The following is an 11658-nucleotide window of genomic DNA, read 5'->3' on the forward strand; positions in this document are numbered from 1 at the left end:
CTACTGTTCAGTTGTTGCCGGAATCGGTTTAATTTAGCCCCATTGGTCCGTGCTCCAGACCGGCAATCAATTGTTTTGTGGATTACTATATTTGAAAAAACAGTCCAACAAAACGAAGATCTAAAGTTCCACGGCCCATTAGTTCACGTGAAAACATTGAGACAGTGAGAGCTTCTATTTTGTAATCTCAAAGGCGATCAGCACGCCTGCCCTAATGCGTCTGCCCTTGGACTTTCCGATCGTTCTGTTAGGAGAATTCTTCACCAAGACCTTCATTTTAATTTATACGGAATGGATAAAATATATGAAATGGCTGATTTGAAGTAAAACTTCCCAGAATGCCCTGAAAAGCAACCCACGCCGTGGGATGTTTTGTAAACCATTGCTAGGCTTTTCTAGACATCTGTGTAATACATGCAATGAATAATCCACTTGCCAGCTGATTGATTATGAATAATTCTAAAGCAATGGTTTACAAAACATCTCACGGCGTGGGTTGCTTTTCGTGGATTAACGTGGGTCTACTTTGCGGCGGGCCTTATACCATGGTATATCGTCTTGTGCTATCTTTTCTCTAGGGCATAAGCAAGGTAATGGAAGTTGTTAATGGTAGATTTCTTGATTATTCGCAGACACAAATTGGAGCGACACGGATCATTATCGGACCTAAGAAAAAGACTGAGGAAAGAAGCAAGTATGCTGATAGTGAAACGTGAGTGCAGTGAGAGTCCCGAGGATGAGGAGGAAGAGGAGGAAGAAGAGGAACTACCTGATCTGAGGGTAGCGGTGGCAGCGTCCCCGCCGCGGAGCCGTAGCGCCTCGCCTGAGGACCGCAAAGAGGTGAATTTTATGCAGGTTTAAATCAATTAAATCTATATCTATATAAATAAAAATCGAGCCTCAAATTTTGACATTCAATAACTTTTTCATGTGTGCACCGAATTTGATGATTTTTTAGTTGTATTTGTTATGTTCAGGAGCAGGTTTATGGCCTATCAAATTTATGATCCGACTTCAGGATTCTCTTCTACGGTCCTTCAAAGTTTTACATGTAATCCTTATGGGAGAAGATTTGTGAGCTGGCCTCACACAGAAATAAAAATCAGCTGTTATAATCATTGCGTCATCCAACAGCCGTCGGTAGATCTGTTTTTCTATTTTCTTTTCACTGATACACAACATTTTAATTATAATAATAAAGCCGCGGTACGAACGACCTCCAAACTTGGGTCGTAGAACACGAAATGCTGTAAATTTAGAATATGCACTGTAAATTTAGAATATGCACTGGAAAATCAGCAGCAAGGAAATATACCATTCAATTTCCAAGCAAGCTGCATTCAACTATATCTAAAAATACAAACTGCTGCACAACTAACTAAGCACATAGGAAGTCCATATTGATAAATATATAAGGAGATATACCATTCAATTTCCAAGCAAGCTGCATTCAACTATATCTAAAAATACAAACTGCTGCACAACTAACTAAGCACATAGGAAGTCCATATTGATAAATATAAATACTGATTGTTGTATAATTTTCATAAAAATATAGTGCATCAGATTAAGCTAAGACTAAGCACACCTTAGGAAGCGCGGCTTGGTGATGCAAAGTGTTGATCTTATGGAGATTGCCTTATCACACCGTTCCACGCCATGCCCGATTCAGTGTGTATGAGTCCTTCCATTCAAACCAATAAGCAAGAAGCACCTGGATGCAAAATGCAGCAAAACGCCTCAGGTGTGCATCCAGCTAAAGTTTGTCATGAGATGCATTAACTATTTGGCAGTACAAAGTTCGCCGGGCCAGCTAGTTTAAAAATAATAATGGCATATTCTTCAATGTTTAATCTCCCCAGGTCATGGCTTTTTGAATAGAGTTGTGGAGAAGCACTGTGAATTTGCCCTTTCTTGAAATATTCAGGTTAAAAACATTTCATTTTATTCAGTAATACATGTCATAGGCTATTCAGAATAGCATTGACAATATTGGCATAATTATAATCATAGAATAAAATAATATCGAGTTACCTGGCTGGCTCAGGTCTGGTGTCAGAGTTTTAAGGTCGCAACTGATCAATTTCAGGGCCTCTGACATGACTTAACGACTGCTTTTTAAGCAGCTGGGACCGACGGCTTAACGTGTTCATCCGAAACACTGGAGTGGCCCGAGATAAATATTTCATAATCATAGAGAAAAGATAGCATAAGAAGATATAGTATAGGTCGTAATTATAGTATAGACATCGTATAGGTCGATGTTTCAAATTTTTAAGCCGATTATTGTCGAGTACTGTATAAATCATTCTAATGTATGGATCATTCATTCCAACAGCCAAAGCCTTAAATATTAAATTGTCTTATATATTGAAACACATTTCTCAATATTATCTCTTGTTCGACGTTTTTCAAAATCAAAATCAATTTATTGCCATTCTTTTTTTTACAAACAAGTGAAACAAAAACATTCTTATAATGTTATAACTAATTATAATCTAAACTAATTTAAAAACATATTCAATGAATGTTTTCTTTTATTTTAATATTGAAACAATGGGCTCTCCCAGAAAAGCTAATGCTTGAGCTCTGGAAGAGTTCAAAAATGTTAAAGGTAATTAGGATAGATGTCTAAGACAATTTAATTAGTACCAGAAGAAACAATATGCAATATAAACACTAGAATATAAATGTATGTACAATATAACAATGTAAGCACTAGAACAAAAAGTCAATTAATCTTCTGAAATCTCAAGTCCGAAGTAAACTTTCCTACATACCCACTCTCTTATTTCATAAATTAAACACTTAGTAATTGTATTTAGAATGAATTTTTCAGGTAGACAATTTTTTATTTTATGGCAATAGAAGGGCAATTGGTGTTTGCAAGATGTAAGTCTAGTGAATAGGTTATTGTAGGTATTGAAAGCATTTGGACGTATTAGATATGGTGTATTACGAGTAGTGAATTTGTCTTTGTTTTTATTAATGTACAGAATTGCGTAATTATGTTTGTCTCAATGTTGGTAAATCAATTTCTTTAAATAGTAGTCTACTAGGGTACATTCTCGGTCTTCCCAGAGCTGCTCTGATAATATGTTTCTGTAGAACAAAAAGTTTATTGAAGTGAGGATCCTGAGCTGCCCCCCATGCCTCAATGCTATATTGAAATAAAGAGTGTGCATAAGCAAAATAAATGTTTTTAATAATACTTGGATGTTTAATTTTATTGATTTTGTAGAAAATATAAGTCAGATATTTTAATTTTGAGCAAAGGTGAAGTATATGTGCATTCCATTTCAAGTTTTGATCTATAATTATACCTAAGTATTTAATTTTTTCAACTTTTTCTATAACTTTGCAAGAGCAGTCCACAGAAACCTCATTATGGTATGCATTTTTAGCTGTAATCTATTGGCAGGTTGTCCACTATTATTTGGTGAGAATGCAATAAATTTTGTTTTGTCTACATTCAAAGTGAGAATGTGAGTTTGTAACCAGTAGTTCGTGATTGACAGCCCTCTATTTGCATCTTATTATCATAAGCTTCGTTCCATGATTCTCCTGTGAAAATTAATGCTGTATCATCTGCAAATGATACTATATTGTAATTTGGTATATTTAGCTTATATAAATCATTAACATAAATCAAGAATAATAGAGGTGAAAGTACAGTTCCTTGTGGAAGTCCAAATTCTGAGGTGTGTCTACTGTCAGTTTTTTTGTTAAGGGTGAGGATCTGCTTCCTGTTTGCGAGGTATGAAGCAAAAAGGTTTTTTGCTGCACCTCTAACACCACAATTTTCTAATTTATTTAAAAATATTTATTCAATATTATGTGTGGTATGGTATCGAATGCTTTTGCAAGATCCAAAAACACTGATATTGTTTTTTATTATCATTGAAATTACTGCTTATAATTCCGGTTAAGTGAAGAATTGCATTTTTTTTTTATTTTCCCGCCTGGAATCCATACTGAAAGTTTTCTATAAAATTATTTTTATTTAGAAAGTTTAAAAGCCTCATTTTTAGTATTTTTCAATTATTTTTGAAATATTAGGAAGAAGACTAATAGGTCGGTAGTTCTCAGGTTTTGACAGATCACCAGATTTGGGAATTGGTTTAATCACAGCAATTTTGAAAATTTCGGGGAATACACCATTGAAATTTTTCATTTTTATTTAGAAAGTTTAAAAGCCTCATTTTTAGTATTTTTCAATTATTTTTGAAATATTAGGAAGAAGACTAATAGGTCGGTAGTTCTCAGATTTTGACAGATCACCAGATTTGGGAATTGGTTTAATCACAGCAATTTTGAAAATTTCGGGGAATACACCATTAATAAAGCATTTGTTAAATATGAATTCTAGAGGATGTACAATGAAGACGTTTTTGAACTGTATATTGTGCTGAATGAAATATTATGTATTGTTATGTAGGACATTGTGCTGAAGCCAGTGAAGTCAGTGCTAAGGGGTGCTCGCGGCCACGTCAGTGACGAAGAGGAATCGCCTCGTGGTGACAGGAAACGAGGTATTTATCAAACTATCACTCAATAATATTAAATTAACATTAACTTGAATCTACAAGGGTCATTGTTTTCAACAAAAAGTCAAAGCGTGTGTATAACTTCAATGAGTGGACATTTTCAGCATATTCTTTAATATTTTCAGCATATTCCAAGGACCGGTTTCCGAGCTCGGGATTTAGCTAAGTTCTAGACTTTGAACAGCTGGAGTCAGAAAATTGGCTTTCCGAAACGGGGCGTAGTCGCAGTTTTTATGACAATCTTTATTTTGTCATTTCTATAATTGGAAACGTTTTTCCTTGACAAAATTTAACATTCTTAAATAATTCAAAATAGCTGATACTTTACACTATTTTCTCTTTATTTTATTTTGAGTTCAATTTTCTAGTTTTTCGAAATTGAATTTAAACGTGGACTGCGACTACGCCACGTTTCGAAAAGCCAATTTTCTGACTCCAGCTGTATAAGTGTAGAACTTAGCTGAATCCCGAGCTCGGAAAACGGCCTTAGTTTCAACTTTCAACACTACGAGTCTACAATGACGATTTGCAGACTATATTAATAATTGTGAAAATTATGGAATATTCATTCTATTATTTAAATAAATAAGAATATTTCTTTTGTATTATAACAATAATACATTTTTATCACAATTGAATTTGCGTTTTATAAATTACTCTAGTGACTGGGTAACAGGACTGAGAAATAACCCTATAGAAATCATGTACAACCCTACGATTTAGTTTTGAGTAAGGTTGGCTATTTATTTATGTAACAAATGACATTGATGTGGAAACATTGCTATAGTGAGGTCCACGTTATAATGGCAGTGGAGAAAGATAGGAGAACAACGTTGCCGATCTTCGGTCTTGTCAATGCCTTCTATAAATGGTAGCTGATACACGTTTATTAATGTAATATTAAATGTTTATTCCCGTTTAAAATAATTATATTTTTCAATAATTTCATAATGAAGTTTCATAATTACGATGAAATATTTTGTTAATTGTTAATTCTACATTGTTAAAAGACGATCTGGCAACAGAGCAAAGCGAGAAAGAGATAGCGGTATCCACTTTGTTGAATGATAGACAAGGATAGCAATACCATTGCTTATCAAATACTGCCATTATAACGTGGACCTCACTATGGATAAAATACTAAGGCAATCCTTGTGTTATTTTTTTTAATTAAGGTGACAGTTCAGAAAGTAGGAGAAGCTTTCTTCTCTTATCCAATTTACGGTGTAAACATATTGTAAACATTTATTGAATTTATGTAGATTAAAAGCCAAATGATGTAACGAAATCGCACTCATTAAGTGTTAAAATACTGTAAAATATTGCTGCAACTTTGCCAAAACTGAATCCTGCTTCTTCATTTACATTTTATTATAAATCTACTTTGTGAAAATAAGTAAGAACTGAAAAGTTTGTGAAGTGAACAACTACAAGACTTGACCTATGTCTAACCATACCATATGAAACGTTTCTTAGCAGCTAACCCTTTAAACAAGATTTTTATACATTAGCTAGCAATATTGGGTTATAAGTTGAAAATCAGGTGACATATTATTATCATAGGGTACTGATAGTGTAACTTACTGATGTAATTTATTATTTGTATTTTGTATCATGTATTACTTTGTATACAGGGTCTGTGTAATAAGTAACCGGACTGACCTCAGGACATTTTTTATTTGCAAAATATGTACAATTTTCCTTTAGGTATCTTCAAAGTAGTCGATAACACGCTGATACCGGATTTTCCAATCCCTGAACGCTCCCTGGAAGTCGGCAACCTCTATGCTGTCTAGAGCCCTCGTCGTAGCACGTTGAACGTTTTCCAGAGTCCTGAACCGCGTCCCCTTAAGTTGTCTCTTGATCTTGGGGAACAAAAAGAAGTCCGGTGGTGCCATATCCGGGCTGTAAGGAGGATTTGGCAACGTTACCCTCGAATGTTTGGCCAACTGTTCGGTGACGAGCAGGCAGGTGTGCGACGGAGCATTGTCGTGATAGAGGATCCACGAATCGGCATTCCCCGGACGGACTTGATGAACCCGGACGGTTAGTCGACGGAGCCGTTCACAAAGAGTTTGTGCCACCCGGCCAAACTGTAAACGGCCACCACCGGACATCTTTTTGTTCCCCAAGATCAAGAGACAACTTAAGGGGACGCGGTTCAGGACTCTGGAAAACGTTCAACGTGCTACGACGAGGGCTCTAGACAGCATAGAGGTTGCCGACTTCCAGGGAGCGTTCAGGGATTGGAAAATCCGGTATCTGCGTGTTATCGACTACTTTGAAGATTCCTAAAGAAAAATTGTACATATTTTGTCAATAAAAAATGTCCTGAGGTCTTTCCGATTACTTATTATACAGACCCTGTATATTTGACTCTTGTATTGTATCTGAAGACCTGAGATATGGCTGCAATAAAGATTCTATTCTATTCCAACCTTATCTAAATTTGGGAGAGGAATAGCACAAGGTTACCTTATTTTTTCTCTCCCTATCATTTTTGATGATGTACTTATTGTATGAATCAATAAAGAATAATTAAATGTTATTGTAGGAGGGCGTGGCCAGGTGAGTGACGAAGAGGAGACGCGAGGCGACAGAAAGCATCGCAGTCGCTCGAAAGAGAGACACCATCGGCGACATCGTAAGCATAAGGTCAGTAGTCCATGATGTCCACGTTATAATGACAGTCTTTGATTAACATTGGTGTTGCTATCCTTGTCTATCTGCAGACAAAGCAGACATCGCTATAGTGAGGTCCACGTTATAATGACAGTCTTTGATTAACAGTGGTGTTGCTATCCTTGTCTATCTACCTTGTTGCTCTAAAATTGCCGGGTTTTTTGGAGTAAATGATTTTATTTTTGGTCAAGTTCCAAAATGTTGCTTTGAAATCTACTCTGATTCATCATTCGACATAGCAAATAGTGATATTCTTTTCTACCTCTGCAACGTTGCTAGATAGTTCTTTGACAATGTACAAAGACTAACATTTATAATATAATTTATAAAGAATAACATTTCATTTCAATTATAGAAATTGATTATTGAATCATTGAAAAATATGACTTATCGTTTTAAGCAATAATGAACAGTTAATATTACATCAGATATACCGGTATCAGCTATCCGCTATAGGAGGCAGTGGCAAGGCAGAGAATCGTCAACGCTGTTCTATCTTTCTTCACTGCCATTATAACGTGGACCTCACTATAAATAACATGATTTACTCGATCATCATGGCAACTACATATTTTTATAAATAAAAATAGAAATCTAAGTACCCTTTATAAAATATAAGGGTAATATAATTATATCTAAATACCCTTGACATATTTTATATTTTGTAAGATTTAGAGTGGATTTTGCCAGGAACTAAACGTAGCGTAAACGTCAGTTAATAACTAGTAACTGACAAAATCGGATTCCACCACACGCCGTTACAGCTACGTTTTACTAACGTGTCCTTAAATAATTAATCAACAAAAAGCAAAATTGAAAGCAACTAAATTCTCATATTGTTATTTTAAGGAATTGAACAATGAAGTGGCTGATAGGTGTTTTTATGATATGAATCACTTTTTGTTGCGATTTTTTGTTTTTATAATATGACGACTGCCATACAATTTTATTGTTGTACATCCAATGAGTCAAATAAATTCAAATTCAAGTTAATAAAGTAATTTTTGACCGAGCGCAGTGAGGTCTATGTTTTAACTCTGATTTTCTTTCGTCTGTCTGTATGTAACGCATTTACGGCCAGACGCGTTGATAGAATTCTATGAGATTTGGCAGGAATATTCCTTTTTTAACTGCGCATCTATGACGTATAACAAGGTTTTTTTGAAATTTTGCATTTTAATGATAATATGAAAGGAAAAGAATTTCTTCCATATTCCGATATCACCATATTATATCATCTACTCTGAAGATAGGATTAATCAGACTATAGAATTATTCATAATCAATCAGCTGACCAGTGGATTACACAGATGTCTGGAGAAGCCGGTGAACAGGTGACACCAGATACTTGTGGATGAGAAAACTGCGTGAGGTCTACTGTTCACAGAACTACTATAGTTCTGTATGTGTAACCAATCGATATTCAATGATGCTTGTTTTGGCATAAAGCTGTAAGCCTCCATATTTTAAGCCAGTAGTTCTTCACCTCCAGCCGTATTTTACAGATAGTTGATATAGATATCTAGAATAATAATTATTGTTTTTTTTATTGTCACATCTTTGTACTGTTTTCTGTGTTTTGGTGAAATAAAATTGAATTGAATTTTGTAATTTCTGCTATTGATGTGATAAATAATAATTTGACTTTATCTGACAAGCAGGAGACGACGCAGAGACGCGGCGACCGATCCAAAGAGCGTACCAGTCGGACGTCGCCTGATTACGACAGCGATGAGGTTTGCGCGCAACCTAACGCAAAAGACCTGCGCGCCAAGATTAAGAAGCGATCGTCGCACGACAGAGAGCGACAGTCGCGCGACAAAGAGCGACACTCGCGCGACATAGATCACAAACGCGGCGACAGAGAGTCGCGCGACAGAAATCATCGGTCGCGCGACAGACGGAGTCCTTTCCGGCCCAAATCGCCGCTCCGTATAGAAATCGACAACGATGAATACTATAGACTGATTGAAAGCGATTAGATTTTTCTACTCAGGTTTCTAGCGTGGACTTAAGGATCCCCATAGTGTCAGTCAGTGGAAGCATAGAGAAGGCATAGATGGCACAAGAAGATATCTCATGGTATAGGGTGTTTATGCTCCAATTTTCAATGTTAACTCAAGCCTACTCAGTCCTAGTAGTGAAGCTATGTGACGCTGCTAGTCTCTCATAAAATAGAATATAGTGTGGTCCACGTTATAATGGCAGTGAATAAAGATAGAAGAATAGCGATGCCGATTCTCTGCATTAACTATTTATATTTCTACACTGTCATTTCTTTGTACACGGACAGTATTCTTTTAGCAAAAATCGGCTTGAAATTTGGAATAAAAACGACCTATACAATGGAATATCTTTTTATAGTATATTTTCCCCATTATATTAAATGCGTTTAACCATAGAGAAATTATAGCGCAAGAAAATATCCCATGGTATAGGGTGTTTATGTTATTATTATCTTAATGGATATTGTATCACTGTACCTATCAATGTTGATTATGATTGTGACGAAGCCTATTGCAATTTGATTGTTTAATGGCAAATAAATTAGTCTTATTCTTATTCTATGTTAACTCAAGCCGATCGTCCTAGAAATGAAGCTATGTGACGCTGGTAGTCTCTCATACTGTAGCTACCTTTCTCATACTCTCACCCCAACAAAACAGTTATAATAGACTGTAATGGACAGTATTCTGTTAACAAGAATCAGCTTCAAATTTGGAACAAAAACGACCTATACAATGCGATATCTTCTTATGCTATATTTTCTCTTTATTGAAAGTAAACCGCTCAGAGAGAATATAAATTCCATGTGTTCCGATTCCTTAATATTTAACAAGTAAGATATGTCCTACCGTTTATTATTATCATTATTCAGTTATCAATGTTAATATGATGATAATTTGACATCTTGTGAGACCGGACTCCTAATACGAAATTTTCGTATCTGTTAAGTGTAATACTCGACTTGAACGTAATTACTTGCACAAGTATAAACGTATCTGTTAAGTGTAATACTCGACTTGAACGTAATTACTTGCACAAGTATAAACGTATCTTGAAGTGTAATACTCGACTTGAACGTAATTACTTGCACAAGTATAAACGTATCTGTTAAGTGTAATACTCGACTTGAACGTAATTACTTGCACAAGTATAAACGTATCTTGAAGTGTAATACTCGACTTGAACGTAACTACTTGCACAGGTATTAACGTATCTTAAAGTTGAAAAGAGTCCATCAATGAAAGAAGTTGAAAAGTTTCAAGTCTATGAATGCGGTCAGTCTTGGGAATCCATGTTTATTCAATTATTTGAACCAAATTGAAACGCTAAATTAACCCAGTTTACATGTCCCACTTTCGTTTATTTAATAGTTTGAGGTCCAGTTGCACAAAAGCCGGTTAGATTTTAACCGTGATTAATTTCACGAGAACCAATCAGAGAAGGCCTTTTTGATAAGACGGCTTCTCTGATTGGTTCTCGTGGAATTAATCACGGTTAAAATTTAACCGACTGTTGTGCAACCAGGATAGATTGAACTGATCCAGGAATGTTCATTGTTGGCATTTTTATGTGGAATGAATTTAGAAAATATCAAGTATATTTTTTCTAAATTATTATGAAGCATTATTATGAAGTCAACATTTTTGGATTACCATCACGAAGATGAATGTGTCTTTTAAGTTAAAGATTTATGCCCGGTCGCACAAAAGCCTGTTAAATTTTAACCATGATTAAGTGTCACGAGGACCAATCAGAGAAATCTTTTTTGAAAAGAAGGCTTCTATAATGAATTATTGGTTCTGGTGGCATCTAATCACGGTTAAAATTTAACGGGCTTTTGTGCACCCGGCTGAAATCTTTTACTACTTAAAAGACACACACATTTACGACGAGGCCTTCATGTTGTAAATCATCCTCGAGATGGATCCAAAATATTTATTTATTTTACATTTAACAATACACACATAAAATACATGATTGGAAAAGGATCAACAGGAATAAAAGGATATTGGCGAATTCATAATAATAATTTTAAAATTACGCTTTTAATCGATGATTGAATGTATTTCAAATGAATATTATTGATATTATTATATGTGACAAGAGTAAAAATCTAAATATTATTTTTACATATTTTGTATGTAGATTGTATACAAATCATTGTAGAAGTATTATCTCGAAAGCATTATACGCTATCTGATTACCTGTTGTTTCAAAAAGAATGACCCAATTTTAAACGGTAATATTATATTTATTTTTTTAAATGGTTCACACAACCCAATTTTACATCAAATTACTCACAGAAGTATCAAGTTTATGATGATTAAGTGTTCTATGTGCCCTCCTTTTGAGGCTCGGACGACATCTAGACGGTAGCCAAATTCATCCCAGACTGTTCGCAAAATGTCTGTCTTCTCGGACT

The 11658-nt window shown here is 35.1% G+C and overlaps 1 protein-coding gene across 1 annotated transcript in view; it reads left to right on the top strand.

Annotated features, from left to right (window-relative positions):
• Positions 1-11359, top strand: part of LOC111045427 (nuclear cap-binding protein subunit 3) — a 33934-nt gene extending 22575 nt beyond the window's left edge. Inside the window, exons 9-12 of the mRNA XM_039436971.1 lie at positions 633-840; positions 4439-4532; positions 7102-7202; positions 8891-11359. Of these exons, the coding sequence (XP_039292905.1) occupies positions 633-840; positions 4439-4532; positions 7102-7202; positions 8891-9211 (724 nt within the window). The 3' untranslated portion in view covers positions 9212-11359. The remainder of the gene's footprint in view (positions 1-632; positions 841-4438; positions 4533-7101; positions 7203-8890) is intronic.
• Positions 11360-11658: the final 299 nt, after the last annotated feature.

The sequence above is a fragment of the Nilaparvata lugens genome, chromosome 10, assembly GCF_014356525.2.
Source record: "Nilaparvata lugens isolate BPH chromosome 10, ASM1435652v1, whole genome shotgun sequence".
In the NCBI taxonomy this organism is placed as follows: domain Eukaryota; kingdom Metazoa; phylum Arthropoda; class Insecta; order Hemiptera; family Delphacidae; genus Nilaparvata; species Nilaparvata lugens.